This window comes from Puma concolor, chromosome A1 (genome assembly GCF_028749965.1).
Source record: "Puma concolor isolate L17-30 chromosome A1, mPumCon1.1.hap2, whole genome shotgun sequence".
In the NCBI taxonomy this organism is placed as follows: Eukaryota; Metazoa; Chordata; class Mammalia; order Carnivora; family Felidae; genus Puma; species Puma concolor.
In genome coordinates this window covers 44,216,390-44,238,347 of record NC_141667.1, presented here as the reverse complement: position 1 = coordinate 44,238,347, position 21,958 = coordinate 44,216,390, and the positions used below count along the sequence as shown (strand labels likewise).

At 50.7% G+C, this 21,958-nt stretch overlaps 1 protein-coding gene across 2 annotated transcripts in view; it reads left to right on the top strand.

Annotated features, from left to right (window-relative positions):
• ANXA6 (annexin A6) overlaps positions 1-21,958 on the top strand; it is a 49,096-nt gene that overhangs the window by 2,232 nt on the left and 24,906 nt on the right. For both annotated transcript variants that reach the window (XM_086696797.1, XM_086696584.1), the window contains exons 2-10: positions 8,436-8,479; positions 13,805-13,895; positions 14,597-14,691; positions 15,239-15,352; positions 16,408-16,498; positions 17,433-17,512; positions 19,604-19,660; positions 20,352-20,445; positions 20,876-20,971. In XM_086696797.1, coding sequence (XP_086552923.1) covers positions 8,462-8,479; positions 13,805-13,895; positions 14,597-14,691; positions 15,239-15,352; positions 16,408-16,498; positions 17,433-17,512; positions 19,604-19,660; positions 20,352-20,445; positions 20,876-20,971 — 736 coding nt within the window. In that variant the 5' untranslated portion in view covers positions 8,436-8,461. The remainder of the gene's footprint in view (positions 1-8,435; positions 8,480-13,804; positions 13,896-14,596; positions 14,692-15,238; positions 15,353-16,407; positions 16,499-17,432; positions 17,513-19,603; positions 19,661-20,351; positions 20,446-20,875; positions 20,972-21,958) is intronic.

Genomic DNA, 21,958 nt, shown 5'->3' with positions numbered 1-21,958 from the left:
TTAGCCTCACCCCACCCAGCTTCTCCAAGATACTTCCTGGGTGGGGACTAAGTGCAGGATGTGGTCTGTACCCTGATTTCTGAGCATGCAAGTACGGGTCTTGTCCTCACACCCGCCCTCCCTGCACCTCCACAACGGAGGAGACGGAGTCTTTTGTGGGGGGGGGGGGAGTGTTATGCTTATAAACTTCTTGGCTAGGCATCCAGCCACTGCATTTCCTTTCCTCCTGGGATTGAGAAGCTCCCACAGAGACTGGCTAGGGAGAAATGACTGTCTTTGGGTTCTTTGAGCTTCAGATTGCCCTCCTGTAAAATGAGGAGGAGGTTGATACCCTCCTGAGATTATAAGACAGCAGCTGTGAGAGCGCCTTGTAAACTGCAGAGTGCTGTGCCCAGAGAAGCAAGTGCTACCGTTGTCATCTCAGAAGGGTGTGGTGCTTGAGAAGGCAGGTGACCTGAGCCTCAGGTTCCTCATCTGTAAAACGGGTGTCCTGGTGCTTCTGAAATAATAATAAAATCGTAACCTGCATTGTTTATTGAACCCTTCCAACTTGTCAGGCTCAGGCCGAAGCCTTGATATATTACATGCTGTTACCATGCCTATTTTGCAGACGTGGGAAGTCAGCCCTCAGAAATTTAGGGAAGAAATAATACTAACGGCTAACGTTGTTTTTCCTGTGTGGCAGGGCCACTTCGAGGCTCTAGATGTGTCTGTCTTCTTTCTGTCCTCGCCAGCACTCCTCTGAGCTGGGCACCCTTTTTATCCTGTTTTGCATACGAGGCTAAGTACTTGCCCAAGGCCAAACAGCTCCCAAAGTGCAGGTCAGGCTTCACTGTCAGGCAATGGGGCTCCAGCGTCTGTCCCATTAGACACTACACATTGCTGTCTCTCACAAAAGTGACCTGAACTGGGGTTCAAACCCAGGCCCATCCAATTCTAAACCTGGGGCAGCCCGAGGATCTCCTGGGGACTCATCCAACCCTGAGATCAAGGGTTCTGGGTCAGGAGAGGGAGAGACACTGCTCTCTAAGAAACCCGAGTGCCTCCAGCTGGGGGGGTGTGCCCAGGCACAAGGCCAGGAATGGCATTTCCCCTGGCTTCATCAAAGGCTTGCTCCCCGAGGACTGTGGGGCTGATCCTGGTGTCTTCCTGCAGGCTGGGGGAGGAGCCATCAGGAAAAGGGGAAGGGAAGGATATCGATTTTATAGGCCAGGGGCCTCTGAAGTTGGGTGCACACACCCTGGGGGGCGCGAAGATGATTTTCTGGGGTACAGGAAGAGACAGGCCTCTTCTTACATATGCCTTTAATCTCATGCTTACAAAATATATTTTTATCGTGATGAATGCTCAATTTTTTTTTGTTGTTTGTTACTGGTGGTATATGAGATCAAAACAATTGAGGATTACTGCACTAGATTGCCAGCTTTGTGTGGGTGGGAGACTCATCGGTCTCAGTTTTTATTCTACCCCCATCTCCAGCCAATGGACAAGCTCAGTAAATATTTTTTTAAAAATGAGCCCCTGCTTCATCACTAGTTTTCTTAGTGACATTGGGCAAATAATACTTAACCCCTCAAGTTATTTCCTCTCCTGGCTATATAATGAGGAATTAAGCACAGTTTGAGGAATTAAGCACTAGCCTGGATGTCCTCTTACTGTATGATTTTTTTCCCCACAACGGGGTCACTAAGAAAGTATTAAAACAGCTCAATGTATTTCACCCAACAATCCTTATGAGTCATACCCTATGCTAAGGGGTACAGCAAAGAAGCAGGAACAGTCATTTTTAAGAAACAGTAAAATCATGATTCAAAAGATACAAAAATGGTCATGTGCCAAGATTTTATTCTACTAACTTACTAATGACTGGACAGGCAGATGTTAAAACCAGCTCGAAAGAGAATCAGTAGACACTTTTTTTAAAAGGAATTTTCAAATGGAGGCAAACTGGTTTTTCCGGCAGAAGGAGAGGGGAATTAATTGGACCTTTATCAGATAGAATAGTATGAGGGTGTCTATAAGAATTATTTTATATTACCACCATTTACCTACAAATTACTGAGCTGTAAAATAACTCAAAGACAGACAGGAATCAGATAACCCGGAGGGTTTGAGGTAGATATTTTTCCTAGAATACCTTGGAGGAAAGCAACCTCCCTCTATTTGAGGAGTGGTAAATCCTAATGGTTGACCCAAGCCAGTCTAATATAGGTGATTTCTGAGTACTATGGGGGGTTCAGAGGCAAGAGAAATCCCTCCTGGCTTCCTGGAAGAGTTGGAAGAATCACCTAGAAAAGTTTTTAAAAATTACCAAAGCCTACGCCTCACCCCAGAAACCAATGAGTCAGAATCTCTGGGCATTGACCTTACGCTTTGGTAAATTGGAAAAAGTCCCCAGGTGGCATTAATGAAGCCAGAATTGAAAAGCACTGGTTTTGATGCTAGAAGCCTGGATAGAAAATGCTGGTAGAAGGGGTTGTGTGGGCTTAGTGGGGAAGGAGTGTGGTGGTGGGTGAAGGAAAGAGAGGGGAAGACAAATCAGGAAGGATGTTGTGAGCCTTGGATGCTGAGCTAAGATGGCCTGCATTGAAAGGGGTCCCTGGGGACAAGTGGGCAAGGAGTGACCTGGCCCAAGTTAGAGTCCCCAGGCCTTAGGGGCACAGAGGTCTGGCTGAGTGTTTGTGTGACCTTCCAAGTTATTTTTTTTTTAATATTTTTAATGTTTATTTATTTTTGAGAGACAGAGACAGCATGAGTGGGAGAGGGCAGAGAGAGAGAGAGGGAGACCCAGAATGTGAAGCAGGCTCCAGGCTCTGAGCTGTCAGCCCAGAGCCCGACGCGGGGCTCAAACTCACAGACCGCGAGATCATGACCTGAGCCGAAGTCAGAGGCTCAACTGACTGAGCCACCCAGGCGCCCCCCAAGTTATTTTTTGATTATTCTCACATTTACTTCCCCCCACACACCTGGTTTTACCCCCTACGCTCAGCATTGCCACCCTCCCTAAAAGCGCTCTGTCTTCCTCCAAAGTAGGCAAGACACCTTTGGAGAACAGAAATGATTTTTTCTTACGCTGGTGTTTCTGTTCAGTCTGACATCTCCTGTCCCCTCTATCTGCTTCATTCCTTGAAGTCCAGACTCCTGATTGTGCACATCTATCAGCCTGAACCCCTAACATGTGTCTTATAACTGTATATATTTGGCACAAATGCAACAGAAAAGGACAAGGTAAAAATAATTGAGAAAGTTGTAATGTTTTTGTCCTGCACCCCAATGGCTTGTAGTGTACCCCACTTTGGAGACCACTGCTCTGCAACGGTGACCTTGATAACAGAAGCCACCACTTACTACACATTTAATGTGTTCCTGGCCATGCTGAGTATTTTACCCACCTTAGTTTATAGAATTTTCACCAAAAACCTTAGGATATTAGCATTTCCCAGATGCAGAAACTGAGTCAGAGAGAAATGACAGAACTTGCCCTAGGTCATGAGCTAGGAATTTTCTGGAATGTCTGGAGTTTTTTTCCCTTTATAAATGTTGGTTTATTTATTTATCTATTTATTTTTTTAATGTTTATTTTTGAGAGAAAGAGGCAAAGTGTGAGCCAGAGAGGAGCAGAGAGAAAGAAGGAGACGTAGAAACCAAAGCAGGCTCCAGGCTCTGAGCTGTCAGCACAGAGCCCAACACGGGGTTTGCACTCACAAACCCGTGACCTGAGCCGAAGTCAGACGCTTAGCCGACTGAGCCACCCAGGTGCCCCTGATGTGTCTGGATTTGAACTCAGGCCATGCCTGCAAAGCCTGCGTTCTTGATTACGATGCCACTCTGCTTCCACTGTAAATGTTTGGTTTTATCATAATAAAAGCTACCATTTATTGAGACTTTATTCTGTAATAGGCACTGGGCTTAGGGCTCTTCATCTGCTATTTCATTTATTTACCAGTACTTGGAGATAAGTTTTACGTGCATTCTGCAGATATGGAAATTGAGATTCAGTTAAGGTAGTTTACCTAAATCACACACTGGGGGTGGAGCTGTGACTCCCAGCGAGGTCCTACCTGAAAGCCCACGCCTCTTGCATGATTTGGCAAGACCCTTCCCCTGTCCAGCTTGTGGTTTCCCAGGTCTTGTGCTTGGGCAGTAGTAAGCCATAAGTCCTGCCAGCTCTGGTGTGTTCTCTACCCTAGAGCATTCCTCCTGGAATCAGTCTGGAGCTCCCAAAGGGGAAGGAAGGAAACTTGATTGCTTGCAGGCTAAAGGACTAAGGCAGGGGGGTAGCCAGAGTAGCAAAAAGCCACTGGGAGACTCTTGAATAGATTAAAAAAAAAAAAATTGGGGGGATACCTGGGTGGCTCAGTCGGTTAAGTGTCCGACTTTGGCTCAGGTCATGATCTCATGGTCTATGAGCTCAAGCCCAGCATCGGCCTCTGTGCTCACAGACCAGAGCCTGGAGCCTGCTTCAGATTCTGTGTCTCCCTCTCTCTGTCCCTCCCCAGCTTGTGCTCTGTGTCTCTCAATAATTATTTAATTATTAAATAATAACTAATAATATTTATTATTTATAATAAATATTTATATATTAATTATTAAATTAATTATTATTAAATTATTTGGATTAATAATTTAATTTGGATTAATTGGATAATTAATTTGGATTAATTATTTGGATAATAAATTATTTGGATAATAATTATTAAATTAATTACTAAAATAATTACTAAAATAATACTAATAATTACTAAAATTATTATTATTTATAATAATTATTATTTAATAAATATTAATATTTATTATTAATATATTTCATATAATATATTATATATTATATAATCACATAATTATCAGATAATATTTAATAATTAAATAATAATTAAAATAATTATTTTTTGAGAGAGAGAGAGGCATGCACCCACATAGCAGGGGAGGGGCAGAGAGAGGGAGGGAGAGAATCCCAAGCAAGCTCTGCAGTCAGTACAGAGCCTGACACAGGGCTCAACCTCACAAACTGTGAGATCACGACCTGAGCTCAAATCAAAAGTCAGATGTTTGACTGAGCCACCCAGGTGCCCACCCCCTGCCCCCTACCCTTGAATGGATTTCTGGAGTGATCAGTCATCATGAGCCCTGTTGCATATCCAGGTCAGAAGAGGTTCAGGGTTCCTGGGAGGAGAGAGGCACAGGTCTAGAATGGCCATACCTGCCAGTCTTGTGAAGCTATTTCAACCAGGATGATAAGACTAGCATATTAGGTAGCGGGGAGGCTTAGGGATAGAGAAGAATCCTGTGACCTGGGAGAGAAGCCCCTGAGACTAATATTCTAGATTTTGTTATGAAAATTCATGGTTGAAATCTATAAAAGCCTCTCTCATCCACTCTGGATTTTCCCAAAGAGAGAGTGATATCATCCCCATTTTACAGATGAAGAAACTGAGGTCCAGAACGGGAACCTGGCTTGTCTGAGGTTACAGACAGATTGAGAATCAGACCTAGGTCTTTTTCTTGGGCCTCTCCTAATATCCCATTGCAGCCAGGGTCCACAGTGGTGTAAGGGCTTATGACCTGGGGCTTGGAGGCACAGATATTGGCCATTGTCTGGGCCTTGGCAAGTTACTTACCCTCCCTGAAATGCCTTTACCTCATCTAGAAAATGAGGAGCCTGAAGTAGTGGATGGTTAAGAGCCCTCTGGGATTCTGAAATATTGTATATAACACATTCATTCAACCAATTTGAGAGGTACAGTCTGGGTTGCTCTGGGAGAGGTCAGAGACCCTTGTAAAGCCAAGGTAGATGGCGCCTCTGATTAGCACCAGGGCTTCCCTAAGCCCACAGAGGAGGGGCTGTTGGAGATTCAAACCCCTCCCCACCCCACAAATGGCCGTCTCAACCTCTAGCTCTGGAAGAAGTTTGCTTTTTGTGTAGACACAAGACGTGCACTCACATGAAGCACACACAGACTGCTCTCTGAGCTGAGGATATTTTCCCAAAGACTTGGAGGCCCTTCCTCTAAGCCGTCTCTCCTTGGAAAGGGCTCTCGTCCAGATGGGCCTGGGCTACAGCCAGCAGCTGAAGTTTCCAGCAACAAGGCCAAAGGAAAATGCTTCCAGACTGGAGATGCAGGTGACAGGCCTTAGCCCTGCCTGCCTCAGCGGACTTCCCAGGCCTCTTTCTGTCCATTTCTATGCTGGCCTTGGGGATCCCTCACCCCCAGCCCACACCATGCCCCAGGCCTGGGAAACCCCTGAGCTGGCTCCCCCGCCAGGCCCTGGGGTAGACTTGGGCCCCCCTCCCCTGGGGGGGGGGGGGGTTCCATTTCCTGGTGAGAGTTGCATGTTTGTACAGAGGGGCCCCTGGTTGTCAGGGAAACAGCAGGGTTTCCTCAAGCTCTGCTGGGGTTGCAGACAGATCTCTATCGTCTGCTGTTCACTCCCAGCCCCTCCTCCTGTCTGTCTGCTGACTGCAGTGTGGGGGACTCATGATCAGGCACTGGGGACACAGGCAAACACGACAAAGCCCCGTCAGAACTTCCCACCAGTGCAGTGAGTACCTGGCCTCCTGTGCTCTGCCCTTGACTTCAATTAAAATGTCTCCTCCTCCAACAGTCCTGCAAGGGAGCAAAGGGAAAGCCCCAGTTTTGTACTTGAGATGACCTTGAACTCAGAGATGAGCAATATGCTGAAGGGCACGTAGCTAATAAGTGACAATCCAGTTCTGTCCACCTGACTCCAAAACCTGTGTTCTCTCTACCGTGTCACACTGTCTCTAGTGCCCCAAGATGGGAGCAGGATTATGGACTGAGGTCAAGGGCTGACTTCCCCTAAGTTTTTGTTGTTGTTGTTTTTTGGGTTTTTCTTTTCTTTTGGTGGTGATGGGCTACACAGAGAACAGAAAAGCACTGAGCTAAAATGCCACCCTGGTTTCCGCTCTTCTAGTTCTGCTCCTTGTAGGAGCTGATTGAGGTTATTATTCTTACTTTTAAAAAGTAACACACAGGGGCGCCTGGGTGGCTCAGTCGGTTGAGCATCCGACTTCAGCTCGCGTCATGATCTCATGGTTCAGGAGTTCGAGCCCCGTGTCCGGCTCTGTGCTGACAGCTCAGAGCCTGGAGCCTGCTTCGGATTCTTTGACTCCCTCTCTCTCTCTGCCTCTCCCCTGCTCACCCTCTGTCTCTTTCTCAAAAATAAATAACTATAAAAAAAATCTTCAAAAGTAATACACAGACATGGTTTAAAAAGACCCAATCGTACGGTCCTGACTGAAACGGAACGGACCGGCCCTTCCTTCTCTTGTCCCCGGAAAATTGCTTCACTTCCATCCCTGCCTTCCTGCTGAGAGTGCCCATTAGCCTGCTCCGCCCCTGTTCTTCCCATTTCCAAACCAGTTACAGCCCCTTTTTTATTTCTTTTTTAGGTAAGACATTTTTGTTCCTTATTTCTTCACTCTAGACGCTGTCTCCTACACCCCCTTTGATCAGATCATGTGTCCCATTTGTCCTATCAGCGAAAAGTCCTCAGTGCTGGTCCCCTGCCTCCACTCCCTGCTGCCACATTAGCCACAGTGGGTCCATTGACCACACTGCCCCCAGGGATCGGCATGGTTCTTGCGATCCTCTGATCACTCAGCCTAGGCTTGTACCCCGTGTCACTCTCTCCTGACCAAGTATTATCTTTTCTTCTTACTTTTTGCCATATGCATGTTATTCTTCCCCATTATGGAGTAAGCCACAGAAAAGCAGGGCTTTAAAAATCTCTTTTACGGATTGCTGTGTCATCAGTGCCTAGAGCAGTGCCTAATCAGAGTAGACGCTAAAGAAATGCTCACTGACTTCCACAGGAATGACAGCCCTTCAGATATTTGCAACAGGTGGCCCAGAGCCCTTTGAGCACTCTCATCTGTAGAACGTTAAGCCCTGGCCTCTGGAACCATTCTTGGTGACTTAGACATAGAACATGCGTGGTGCAGATAGCATAGACTCTGGAGTCTGGACTTTGTTGCATTCATCTTTAAGCTGTGTGACTTTGGGTAAATGGTGCAACCTCCCTGACTCCCCCCATCCTCCATTTCTTCCCCTGTGGAAAGGGAGAATCTGGTGCTGGGAAGTGATCGCTGTGAGGGTTAAGTGGGATACCTGGGCAAGTGCCCTGCACCACCTGCGGGAGTCGTGCGGGTCTGTGGTCGCTCCCTGTCTCCTTCTGGGTTCCAAGTCTCTTTCCCATCCAGGTGTGAGTATCTGGACACAGGCTAGTCTGTTCATTGTCTTCTGAAAAAGGCATCTGGCCCTAAAGCAGGTCAGGGGGTAATCTAACCAAAAGGGCTGGACGCAGCTGGAAAATAGTAGGGGGAGCCTGCCTTCCCTTGGGAGGAAAGATGGGTGAGGAAATTGGGGGAAAGAATGGAGGGGACCAGATCTCACGGGTCTCTTTCTTCTCCACAGTGTTATCTGCTGCAGTACCTGATACCATGGCCAAACCAGCACAGGTAAGGAGCCTTTCCCCTCCTGAAGCCTGTGCTCTGCCTTTCCTGGGCTTCTAGAGTCACGAGGCCCACTCTGCAGATCCCTGGTACCTTCATCCAGAAAGGAGCAGGGGAGGTTCTCAGGCTTTGCTTGCTCCTGTTACAAATCACATCCTTTTTCATTGCAAGTGACCAATGACAGCATATAACATCCTAATCAGATGTATATTGGCTTATATGACTGAAAAGCCCAGGGCTTCAGGTTGGGCTGGTTCCAGGGACCCAAATGATATTGTCAGGATTCTGCCTCTGTGAACTAGAGTTCCTCTGCACGGCGTCATTCTTGGGCGGCTCTTCCCTGATTTGGTGCTCTAGACACCAGCTGTCCTAGGCTTCCATTTTGCTTCCTGGGCAGCCTGGAGGAAACAGCCTAATTTATTCCCAGTGATTCCAGGAAAAGTCCTAGGTTTGGCTCTCGTTGGCTGGGCCAATGGTAACTTGGATTCAGATGGTAGAGTTGGTCCTACCTGAACTACACGGCTTAAGTGGTTCCCCAGGGAGATGGCTACCGGGTAGGCAAAAGCATTAGAGGGTTCTCTCTGCTCTGGAGATGGAAGTGTCCCTTGTCACGTGCACCTGGGATATCCTGGCTTGGGAGACCCCAATGTCTCATGCTGCATGACCACTTTGCTGGGCAGTAGAAGCTAAGGCGTGGTGGAGCTTTTACTCCTGGGCGTGGCCAGGATTGGGTTCCATCCTTGGGCAGAGCTACGTGTCATTCTGTGCCACGGTTCACCTGTGAGTGACCCTTGTTGGCTAGCCTTAGAGAAGGAGATAGGGCCACTGCAATGATGATGACCAGGAAGGGAGAATAAAACCAGGGGGGCACCTGGGGCACCTGGGTGGCTCAGCAGGTTAAGCATCTGACTCTTGATTTTGGCTCAGGTCATGATCTCACAGTTTGTGAGTTCGAGCCCTGTGTCCGGCTCTGCATTGACAGTGCGGAGCCTGCTTGGGATGCTCTCTCTCCCTCTCTCTCTGCCCCTGCCCCACTCAAACACACACGTGGGCGCTCTTTCTCAAAATAAATAAATGAAAACATTTAAAAAACATCCACAGGGGACACCTGACTTGGCCCCTTTTGCTCCTCACTTCAGTCACAGAGCTGCTGGCCATAGACCTAATACAGGAGCTGTGTGATCTTGGGGGAGTTCTGACTCTCTCTGGGCCTCCCAGCGAACAAGGACCTTAAGGGTACCTACCTATTCTTAAGGATATCTTCACAATTTTTTTTTTTTTTTTAATTTTTTTTTTCAACATTTATTTTTGGGACAGAGAGAGACAGAGCATGAACGGGGGAGGGACAGAGAGAGAGGGAGACACAGAATCGGAAACAGGCTCCAGGCTCTGAGCCATCAGCCCAGAGCCTGACGCGGGGCTCGAACTCATGGACCGCGAGATCGTGACCTGGCTGAAGTCGGACGCTTAACCGACTGCGCCACCCAGGCGCCCCTCTTCACAATTTTTGAAGAGCACAGTGTATCATGTGATATAGGATCCATACTCAAAAAAGTCCTAGCTGTGACCTCCCTATCAGCCTCTGAGGAGTGCACTTACACAAGTGGTCTCTCTGACCAGGAAGAGAAAGTGTTAGTGGTTATGGGCAGAGGTCCAAGGCATAACTTGCTGTTCCCCATTTCCCATATGTAGTCATGCCAGAGCTGTTTCTTGGGAGGCATTCAAACTGCAGGGTTCTGCATGACCCAAGTGGACTGCGCAGATCCTGGGAGGTCAGAGGGGCCAGGACCTAGGGCACGGAACTTTGGAATCCTGTTCCAGTGCTGCCAGGCCACGCTTCTGCCTGGCTGACCTGTGGTTTCTTGTTGCCATGGACCAGGGGGCAGTAGACAGTCTGCAAGCAAGAGTCAATGGGTGGCAGAGCCTTAGAGGTCCCTCATCCCGTGAGATGAGCTGTTATCCCCCATTCATGGCACGCATGCTCTAGTGGAGGCATAAAGGAGCTCTGTGGGCATGCAGGTTGGAGAAACTGGGAAAGGTGCCTGGAGAGAGCTACTGGGTAGGAGCAAGGGGGCTGATGTGCTCCAGAGGGAGGGGACAGTGGAACAGAAGGCCAGAGAGAAGTTGATGTAGGGTGTGCAGAGCAGCAACAGTAATTTGGCACGCTTGGGGTGCAAGGGTTTGGGGAGGGAGACGGTTGCCGAAGACAGTACCAGAAGGTCTGAGAAACCCTGCGCACACATGCACAGAACCAGCCGCTCACTCTTTTATCTGGTCCAGATCACCCCCAGTGTTAATTGTGCTATTCTCCCAGTGTTTCCTTCTAGAAGTGGTGAACTTGAGGCCCAAAGATGTGAAGAAATAGTGTGGTGTCAGAAAGGCCCCGGATGCCTGGCTCTGTGGCATCCATTTCACAGAGATGTTCTGGGTTTGAACTCGATGATGGGGGATGAGAACACTGAGGGCGGGACAAAAGGGGCAGGTGCTGGTACCTGGAACTCTAGCAGCTGCAGAGATGAGGCCTGGGTCAGGTCTGGTCAAGGCTGCTCTGAGGTGGAGTCCTGGCCGGGCAGCCATCTCTCCGGGTGACATCAGCTCTGCTCCCGGGAGGCTCCTACTCTAGCAGCAGTTGGGGTGGGTCCCGAGACCTCAGAGCCCCAGGGTCCAGGCTGCTCACCAGCTGGCATCAGGACCTGCTGAATATTTCAGGGTGGAAAATCCCTTCTCTGTTCTCCCTTCCCCTTGGCCATGGGTGCTGGAGGCCAGGAACCTGTCTGCACGAGGAGTGACAGGCCATCTGGGTGAGGTGGAGAAGAGGGGACAGGTACACAGATGGCACCTAGAGATGCAGAATTCTTCAGGTTGGCGTGAGGATGACCGATGGTGGGAAACCAGGCCTGGGTGATTTGAAGGACTGTCTCCTGCTTCTAAATGTGGCCAGTGCTAGGGCCCCCCATCATGTCCCCCTCTTCTAGTGGCTGTGATCCTGAGGGACCCTCCTGGGATAACTAAACTGGCCGCTGTCCCCTGGAAGAGTTTATTTCCTTGTGCAAAGACATACATGGGAAACTGGCCTTGCTCCTCACCAAGCCTGTCTTGAAGGGAACATTTTGATCGAGCTTCCTGTCCATCATTAGATGTCCCTTCCCCCAAGACATCCCTTCCCCCATGATGGCAGTGCCTCATCTTTCGTTTGCAGCCCTGTCCTCAACACCGCGCAGGGTAGAGGTGCAGGAACAGCAACAGGGGAGAGGGTCCTCGGCTTGCTGCCGCGACCCGTGCCCTCCCACCTTCTCCTCTTCTCCTTCTTTGGTCCCATGGTCTTGGCAACTTTGGGCGTCTGCACTGAGCGCTGAAGAACCTGGGCCGCCTCCCTGAATGTTCTTGCTTGCCCTTGTGCCTGGGACTTTTCCATGCTGTTTCCTGTGCCAAGCCTTCCCCCTCTCTGCTTTTCCCGTCCCCCGCCCCCAGTCCTTGGGGCCGCTCTGTCACTCCTCCTTTAGGGCTCATTTTAGAACTCACCTCCAGGAAGTCTTCTTGGATTTGCTCAGAATATATTCACAGTCATTTATCCATCCTCATGCCTATCCATCCAGGAAACAGATATTCAGTGAGTACTTAGTTGTGCCAGGCTCTGTGCTAGGTGCTGGGAATGCTCGGTGAGCAAAACACACACTGCTAGGGCTTTCTCAAGGGAGTGTGTCTTTTCTGGTCCCAGGATTTGGCGTGTGTTACTAACTCTCCTTCTCTGCCCAGGGGTGTGATCAGGTTGCAGGGGATTCACGGGTGGCGGGAAGAAGGTCGTGTCCCTTTTCCGGTCACCGGCCCTGTCAGAACTTTAAATAGCAACCCTGCGCCCACGCATGCATACCTCAGAGGGGCAACATCTGCAAACAAACCAAGGGGGCGTCCACACAGCTGGCCAGGTCCTTCAGGGTGGGCCCTGGGGGTGCAGGAGGCTGTCAGAGGCTCATTTTTGCCTTTGCTTCTTACTCCTTTTTCTTTTAATTAAAAGTTTTTTAACATTTATTTATTTTTGAGAGTGGGGATGGGGCAGAGAGAGGATGTGAAGCAGGCTCAGCGCTGTGATCGTGGAGCCCGAGGCAGGGCTCAAACCCATGAACCCTGAGATCATGACCTGAGCCAAAATTGAGTCAGTCTCTTCACCAGCTGAGCCACCCAGGCGCCCCTGCTTCTTATTCCATTAAGGCATGGTGTTTGTGCACCCTTAACCCTTGCACAAAGCCTTTCCTGGTTCCCTCCCTTAGCTGGAACCGGCCTCCACTGTCTTCCCAAATTACTGTGTCTCTGTCCTAGGGTATTTATTACAAGCTCTGTGCTGATTTGTGTGCATGTCTCTCTTCTGGGTCCGAAGCTCATGAAAGACAGGGTCAGGTGTTCTTTCTCCCCGAATCTTCAGCCCTTAACGTTGGCCCCGGCCCAGGCTTAAGTGCCCTGTCACCATGCCGTGTGCTCAGAGCCTTGGGCTGTGGCATCCCCAGCTCTCCCAGTTCTCGGCCACTCTCCTGGCCCCATACTTCTCTGGGGCCATACTTCTCTGTGGCCAGCTGACCCACATCTGACTTCTCTGTGAACCAGCCCATTGTGCATTCAAGTTCGATGTCTAAGATCCTCTGGCTCTGCCTCTCCTCCCTTTCACCCCAAGGACCCAGCCAGCTTGTCCTCAGATGCCAGTTGCCAGCTCAGCTTACTGGGCCCAGAAGGGCGGCACCTTGTCTTGGCATCGATTCTGAGGGTGGCTCTGGGCTTCCCTTGGGCCACGACCTCCCCCTCAGAAGCTGGCAACCGCAAGGTTTCTAGAGCTGGAGAGCAGAGGGGAACAGACCAGAGATCTGGGGTCTGTGGGATCCCCGGCAAGAGGCTTTCCTTCTTTGGGCTTGGTTTGTTTTTGTGATAACAGATCATCTTAAGTGCTCCTACGAGTTGGAAACACATGAGTGGAGGCAAAAGGGCCTTATAAACTGTAAAGTGCTGTAAAAATAGGCAGAGCTCTTGTTACTCTTGTAGGGATCATCTCTACCCCTTGCAATCAGCCTGGCTTTTCTCCCTCCTGGGTTCTGTTGTGCAGTACTGTGGGCTCAATGGAGCCACCCTCCCATGGGGAAATGGCACTGTCCTTGGGGACAGGCTGTGGCAGGAGGTGTAGGGAGAGTCGTCCCTACCCTTGCCCAGGCTTTCTGTGGCCAGCGCTTAATTTCAGAGGAAGGGAACTCAGCCTAGACTCTGACTGTGCCCGGGCTTGAGAGTGTGACCTGGGGTTGGGGCTGGGAACTCAAGGTCAGCAGTTTACGTTCCTTTCTCTCTCCACAGGGCACCAAGTACCGGGGCTCCATTCATGACTTCCCAGACTTTGACCCCAGCCGGGACGCCGAGGCTCTGTACACGGCCATGAAGGGGTTTGGTGGGTGCTCAGCTACCAGCAGGGGAGCCCTAGGAAGGGGAGCTTGGGGACGTTCCCACATGTGGGCACAGCCCACGCCCCTACTGGGGGCAAGGGGGCCAGTGAAATGTTGAGATGTGCTCACTGATTCTTTTGTCTCCTCTTTGTATTATTCTTCATAATTTTATAATGAACTATTCCAGACCAACCAAAAGGTCTAAATAATAGAAGCTTTACCCACCAGCCTGCCACCCACCTTGAGGAATTGCACTTGCTTCCTCGTAGAGTTGAAACCTCCTTGATAGGTCCGCTCCTGAAGCATCACTCCTGCCTTTCCTCTTGGGGGTAACCACTACCCTGAACTTGGTGCTGGTTATTCTCTTTTATTTTTCTCGTTGTTGAAGGAACCCTGTCTTGGGTGTTAGGACACCTGGGTTTTTCTAAGCCAGGTCTCACTGTAAAAGCTTGGATGAGACCTTGTTCCTCTCTGGACCTCAGTTTCATCATGGGTCTGATGAGGGGGCTGGATCACAGGTCCTCCGAGCTCAGAGACTGTGGGTGCTGTGATCCTTCTCAGTAGGGGCTTGACGGGTCCCCATAGATCCTCCCCCACCCATACCACTGCCTCATGAAGGCTGGTCCTGAAGACTGCAGGGAGTAGCCCTGGTGGGCTTCCTGGAGGCAGGTTGGGGTAGGGTAACAGGTGCCCTCCTGTCTTCCAGGCAGTGACAAGGAGGCCATATTGGAGCTAATCACTTCTCGGAGCAACAGGCAGAGGCAAGAGATCTGCCAGAGCTACAAGTCCCTCTATGGCAAGGTAACCACGGCAACTGGAGGGCAGGTGGGGTGGGGCTGGGGAGCTGACTTCATATGCCTGTGTGTTCATTCAGGGTCTTTCCTCTTTTATTCCAGCTCAGCCTCTGTGCTGACCGTTCTGCCTTCCTTTCTCTTCAGCCACAGATACATCTCCAACACTTGCTACATGCTTGGGCACTGTGCTCGGTGTTAGGGCTACACAGGGGAAGGAGACCTGTGAGGTGTCAGCCCTGTGGACTCACAGATAGTGGGAGACATACCCAGTAAACAAGTAAACAGACAATGCTGGGGAAGAGACACGGTGCCATGGACTTGAATCCTGCACCGCCATTTGCTAGCTGCATGATTTGGGGCAAGTTACCCGACGTCTCTAAGCCCGTGTCTTAGGGTTGATGATAGCACACGCCTCCAAAAGTGACAATTCCATGTGCTTACGTAGCCTGGTGCCTTACAGAGTAGGTGCTCATTAAATGTGATTCTTATCATCAGTGCTCCTCCCCTTCCTCCTCCGTCTCATCCTCCCTCCCTTCCCCTGACCCTCAACACAGGACCTCATTGCTGACTTGAAGTATGAGCTGACGGGGAAGTTTGAACGACTGATTGTGGGTCTCATGAGGCCACTTGCCTATTGCGATGCCAAAGAAATTAAAGATGCCATCTCGGTAAGAAGCGTGGGTCTGTGTATGTGTGTTGCAGGCGGGGGTGTGATTAGTGGGAGGATTCTGGTCCCTGCAGCACGTACTCCATGAGCCCTGTACCCGCCAGCAGGGTGCCCTGCTGCAGGAGACAGCTTGCTCAAACCCCACCCCAGAGGGGCGCCACAGTCTCCTCCAGATGGACAGAGTGGGACAGATGTCGGTGGGAGGCAGACCTCGTCAGGCGGGCCCTTGGCCCGGGCCCCAACCCAGCAGCTTACAGTCCCGAGGAAGCAGAATACAGGGACGTGAAGACAAATTACGCTCAATACCCAAAGGCCAGGAGAATACTAAAGGAGGTCAGGAGGGCAGGCCCAGGGTGACTTGAGGGGGCGTCACAGAAAATGAGAGATCAAGTTGTGCCCAGAAGCCTGGGGAGGATTTGGTTGATTGGAGTGAGAAGGTCCTTCCGGGCCGGGTAAGAAACGTCAGGAGCGGTGGCGGAGGTGTGTTCAGGATGGGAGGGGCAGCTCGGTGTGGTCGAAGGAGCGGGTAGCCCCCCAGCAAGCAGGGAAGGATCAAAGGTACACCCTTAAGTGCACCTGGCACTTTACAGTGTGTAAAGCGCTGTCATCTTTGCCTCGGATGAGCTATCCAGCATGAACGCACTTCATATGTTGGTAAGTTCAGCAATGTGAGAGATGGCCTTCAATGTCCTGAGGAGTTTGGCAGAGCACCTGGCGTCTTTTCCATTTTACAGATGGGAAAACCGAGGCCCAGAAAGACAGTTTCTTAATGAGAGGTCACAAAGCAAGCTGCTGGCAGAGGCAGGACTAGAATCTATGTCTTTTGATGCTCAGGGCAGCAAGCGGCTCCAGTCTGGTGACCAAGAGCTATGGTAGGACCACCCTGACATTCCCTGCTGGGAACGTCATAGCTCTGGCCACTCCAGGAACCCAGCCCATGGCTGGTGGTGGCCTCCCATCCCAGCCCTGGCGCCTGTGTCCCTTGTCTTCTCCCGGGGCATCGGCACTGACGAGAAGTGCCCAGCCCCGACGCCTGTGTCCCTTCTCTTCTCCCAGGGCATCGGCACTGACGAGAAGTGCCTCATTGAGATCTTGGCTTCTCGGACCAATGAGCAGATCCACCAGCTGGTGGCAGCATACAAAGATGGTGAGATGGGCCGAAGGGGCCGTTCAGCACTTTCAGATAGGCAGTGAGGGTAATTGCAAGGGTGGGGCCCTGAGACCCTCCATCCACCTGCTTTCCTCCTTCCCTCTGATGTGTCCATCATCTCACCCACTCATAAATAGCTGCCCTGTGCAGCACTGCTCTAGGTTCTCAGGATATGGTGGGAGGGCAAAACCCATGTCATCCTTGCCCCCAGAACTCGCAGACTAACAAGGTGACAAGGGATACAGACGAGACACAGGTAAACGCGGTGATGACACATTGTGGTTAAGTGTTATGAAGGAAACAAACAAGGTAACAAGAATCAGACTTTAATTGGGGAGGACCTGCTCCAGACAAGTGGTCAGGGAAAGCGTGTCTTGGGAGGAAATGAGAAAGAAGGAACCTGTTGTGGAAGGAGTGGGGAGAAGATCCTGCAGGCAAAGGGAAAAGCAAGTCCAAAGGCCCTGGGGCAGAATTAATTCTGGTAGCCGGTGTGAGGCCAGAAGGGTCGAGAGCAGGACAGGGTCACATGGGGCCTTGCAGGCCAAGAGGAGGCAGTGTTTTATTCCAAGATTAGTGGGAAGCAGGGGAGCTCATGATCAGAGAGGGCTTCAAGAGTCACCTTTGTTGCTGTGGATTGGAGGGCGAGGGGAGCAGAAGCAGGAGGAAACAGTTAGAAGGCTGTAGCCACCGTCCAGGTGAGCAGCCATGGTACCCTGGGTAGATGGCACAGGTGGGGATAAGGGAAGTGGGCAGATTCCATCTCAGTGTGTCAGGGTCAGTACAAAGCACTGTGAAAGATACATCCTGGGTCTTTCCACGGCCATCATGGAGACTGGGTTTTGGGATTTGTAACAAATATCTGATCATCTTGGATAATGGATCCCTGAGGTCTCATGGGGATGGGACTAGAACTTGTGTTCCTTCCCTGCAGCCTACGAGCGAGACCTGGAGGCTGACATCATTGGCGACACCTCTGGCCACTTCCAGAAGATGCTCGTGGTCCTGCTCCAGGTTGGTCTACGTGGGGGCCCTCCCTGGAGCTCTCTACCAGAGTGCGGGCAGAGGGCTGTGGGCACCTTCAGCCTGTTGCCCCAGACAGGGTGGTCTGTGAGGGGCTCCTCGGTGGCTCCTCAGGTATAAAGTCCTCGTAAGCTGTGGCCACTCCCTCCCCCCAGCTGCCCTTTTATCCTCGAATTTGAGATGGGTTCTCTCTGGCTCATGTGGGTATAGAATCTGAGCATCCAGGGAACTGCTCTGTTGTCCTCGGTTTGTAGACGCGAGAAGATGACCCGCATTTCTCTGTCTCACGTCCCTTCTCTTTTGTGCCCAGGAATATTCTCTCCTATGGCCTTCCTCTCCCCACCCTCTGTCTCGCCCCTCCCACTCCTCTCCAGGCCTCTCTCCTGCCATTGTTTTCCCAGCCGTGTTTGACACGGCTGGCACGTCCCTGTGTCCAGAGATGTGGCCTTTCTGGGGCTGCCTGCATTGCATCTCCCACAGCCAACCCCCGCCACCCCTGCCTCCCACCCACGAGTACTTAAAAAGGGACCATGAAGAGGCTGTAGACGGTGTCCACAGCCCACTTCAATCTGCCAAGTTTTTTTTTTTCTGTTGGTTTTCCCATACAGTGTGTTTAAAAAATTTTTTTAAATGTTTATTCATTTTGAGAGAGGGAGAGAGAGTGGGAGGGGCAGAGAGAGAGGGAGACACAGAATCCGAAGCAGGTTGCAGGCTCTCAGCTGTCAGCACAGAGCCCGATGCGGGGCTCAAACTCACGGACTGTGAGATCATGACCTGAGCTGAAGTCGGACGCTCAACCGACTGGGCCACCCAGGCACCCCCACGATGTGTTTTAAAAAAAAAAAAAAAAATGCTTTGAGTTAGTTGCTAACATTTAAAAATAGGGAGCTTTTGCTCAAAAGCCAGATTTCTACATTCTTTTGAATAACTGAAAGTTCTGGCAACAGCAGGCTTGTGTTCTCTGTGACGGCAGGGGGCTAGAAAACATGTCCCGCTCCACTGCCCCACCTTCACCTGCCTGGCTGCCCGGAAGTCTCTGTGACCACAGGCTCTGTGGGGACAGGTATTGAGAAGTTTGAAGCCCAGCTCCAAGGACCAAACTTTTAGGAAGTTTTATATAGAAATTCAGCCACTTCTTTGTTTCTTTCACCTCGTCCCTTCCCGTAACACATTCTACCACGGCTGCCACCAGGCTTTTTCTCCGTTGCCATAGCAATCCGTATCCCATATGAAGCAGCTGGGAGAACGGTCAGGGACATCAGGAGTAGGAAAGTGTGACCTTTGCCCCCATGTTCAAAGCCACTTGTTCTGGAGAGGAGAGCTCCAACTCCTCCCCAGCATCTAACAGCCGGTGGGCAGTGTCGCGGCATGGATTGTAAATGTGGGTGCTCTGTCTTCTTAAGCTAGTCCCCAAGAGAAGCAAGGGCTTTGGGATCCTGAGATGCACAATCCAGGGGGGAAGAGGAGTTAAGCAGTAGGTCTGACCTGTGCCCACGTAACTAAGATGTCCAGTAAGGCTGGGCCCTGTCCCCTGGGAGTATTGTCCTTTTTCGGATGGGACACAGAGCATGGGCAGAGCAGCAGAAGCACCAGTAGGATTTGGTGCCTTCACTGCTTGTGAGCTCGGATCTCAGGGTCCAAGTCTCAGATCCTCACTGGTGAGTTCTTTGGGTTAAGTTATGGGATCCCTCAGTAGAACACAGACGTGCAGACTCTTTACCCCTGCAGTATCATTGTTGGAGGGCATCGTGAACCATACCGGGACTTGTGTGGGGTCCTGTTCTCAGTACAGGCCCTTGCTTGCTCTGGGATGGGACACCTGGAGGGACCTTGGTCATTGCCCAGACTCTCCTCTTCCATCCCAGCTCTGAGGATAAAGGGAAAAGCCAGTGGGCAGGACCCTACGATTCCCTTTCACCGAGTAGGTGCTTTGGCTTTGATGAAGTGGCAGCCGTAAGTTACTGCTCCAGGAGACTTCTGGGCCACCACCCTCCCTGTTTCCACCCCTGGCATCCAGGCCTTCCCCTCCCCACCGTCCCTGGCTCTGGTATTTGAACCTCATGTACCCATGTCTCTGCCCAGGGAACCAGGGAGGCGGACGATGTGGTGAGCGAGGATTTGGTGCAGCAGGATGTCCAGGTAAACCAGCACCAAGGGAGGCACAGCAAGGGAGCCCCAAGAGAAGGGAGGTTGGGGATCCGGGGAAGGGTCCCAGGTGAAGCAATGTGCATGAAACACCAGAAATAACCAGTTCACGGCCAGCATTTTTATAGCACGTTGTTGAAGAAAGGATTTATTATCTTTCAAAGGCACACAATATATACAAAGTTGGTGAGATATATTTTGGAGCTTTTGTCATTCATTCATTCATTTGTTCAGTTAATTAATATTTATTGAACACCTACTATGTGTCAGACACTCGGCCAAGCACTGGGGAATCACTAGTGAACAAAATCAGACAGTGTTGGGAGAGACAGGCATACAAACACCTTCTCTATGGATATATCATTACATATGTATCATTATAATACACAGTGGAGCAAAGCTATAGAGAAGCAGAAAACTGTAGGACCCTAGAAGTGGGAAGGAGGGGAGGAAAGAGAACTCTGCTTTAGGGACATCAGGAAGTACTTTGAGAACAAATGGGACATTTACTCTGGGCCTTGAAGGTTGAGTAGGAGTTTCCCCAGAAAGAGAAGAAGGTATACAGGTGTATGCAAAGGTCCTGAGGCTACCAATTACTGGTATGATCAGGGATCCAGCAGCAGTTGATTGGCTTGGCCAGGGAGTTCTCTCCTCTTTCAATGAAGCCCTTCCTCTTTCCTTTCAGGACCTGTACGAGGCAGGGGAACTGAAATGGGGAACAGATGAAGCCCAGTTCATTTACATTTTGGGAAATCGCAGCAAGCAGCATCTTCGTTTGGGTAAGTTCCAGAGAAGAAAGACCTACAGCTGGTCCCTTAGGGTTGTGCCTGGAATTCCATTCTTTTTTCCTTTTCTCCTAATAGAGCACGATAGCTACTTCATCTACAACTCAAGTACTAGTCCCAGTTTTATTAGATGGTGGTCTGTATAGTCCCTCAGCAAAGTCCTTAACGGGACACTCAACCTTTCCTTCTGAGTACCAATCCTGTCCTCATGCTGGAGTGAAGTATATGTAGTATCACCTCATACACGGCATGAGTGCACAGTGGCTGGTGGTGTGCCAGGCCTCCTGCCAGCTAGCTCCTCAGATACCAGCCCTACCTTCATGTTGGGCACTCTAGTCCTGGCCACAGCGCCCTCCCCTCCTGAGGTCTTGGGTTCTTCTCAGTGTTATGGGAAACTCTCAACATCCTTGTCTCTCTGACTCAGTGTTTGATGAGTATCTAAAGACCACGGGGAAGCCGATTGAAGCCAGCATCCGAGGGGAGCTGTCCGGGGACTTTGAGAAGCTGATGCTGGCTGTGGGTACGTCCTGACCTTGCATTCCTAGGGGCTTTGCTGGATTCTGGGATTCTGGCCCAGGAACAGGGGGCCAAGAATGAAAAAGGGGGGTTATGTGGTATGGAGGCAGGAAGGAGAAAGTCGGATGGGCGATGGATTCTGAAGGCTGGCCAGAGCACATGGAGGCAGGGAGGGGAGCCTCAGGCCCGGACTTCCTGCCACTCCGTCCCCCGGTGTGTGTGGGAGGGTGAGAGAGAGCGCTGAGCCTGGGGAAATAACCAGCGGGAGAGCAGACTTGGCGTAGAGCATATATGGTGTGCTGGGCGCTGCACTGAGTGTTTAATCTTGAAGAAAGACCCAGGAGTGGGCATTATCTCTATTTCACAAATGAGGAAACCACATCTCACGGAGGCCGTGTCACTTGCCAGAGAGTGGTTTTGTAATGACTTGGGGGGTACTCTGAGCATGGGGCGTGCCAGGAGCTGGCTAGTTGGTGGTGGAGTCAGGGTTCAAACCCAGGGGCTTCTCCCAGATCTGCCGTTGACTTGGAGCAAGTCACTGTCCTCTCTGGGTGTCAGTGTCCTCATCTGATAAATGGGGGCAGGGAGGATGGACTGCCTGACCCAGAGGCCCTTAGAAGCTGGACATTGCAGGAGTCGCTATGTCTGCACCTAGGGTAGGTAGTATGTGTGTTTTGGGGGGCGGGGGGGAGCTGTATCCCCAGGCTATCCTCTTGCACAGAGCTGCCCCTACCAAGTCTGTTTCAGGCAGTCAGCCTCTAGCCTGCCCTGTCAGCAAGATCCAAAGTGATGTAGCTGCCAGTACCTCTCTGCAGCGGAGGCTAAAGAAACATCTTTCCCAGTTCCACCCCAGATGCTACCCCCCACCCCCACCTGGCTCAGTTTGCCTGCAAAACCCCAGAGGACTAGAAAGATGAAGTGGGTTTTTGAGATGCACATTCCACGTTTCAACAGCCCCTATTTCCTGATTTCGTTATGCTCTGGGTTTGCG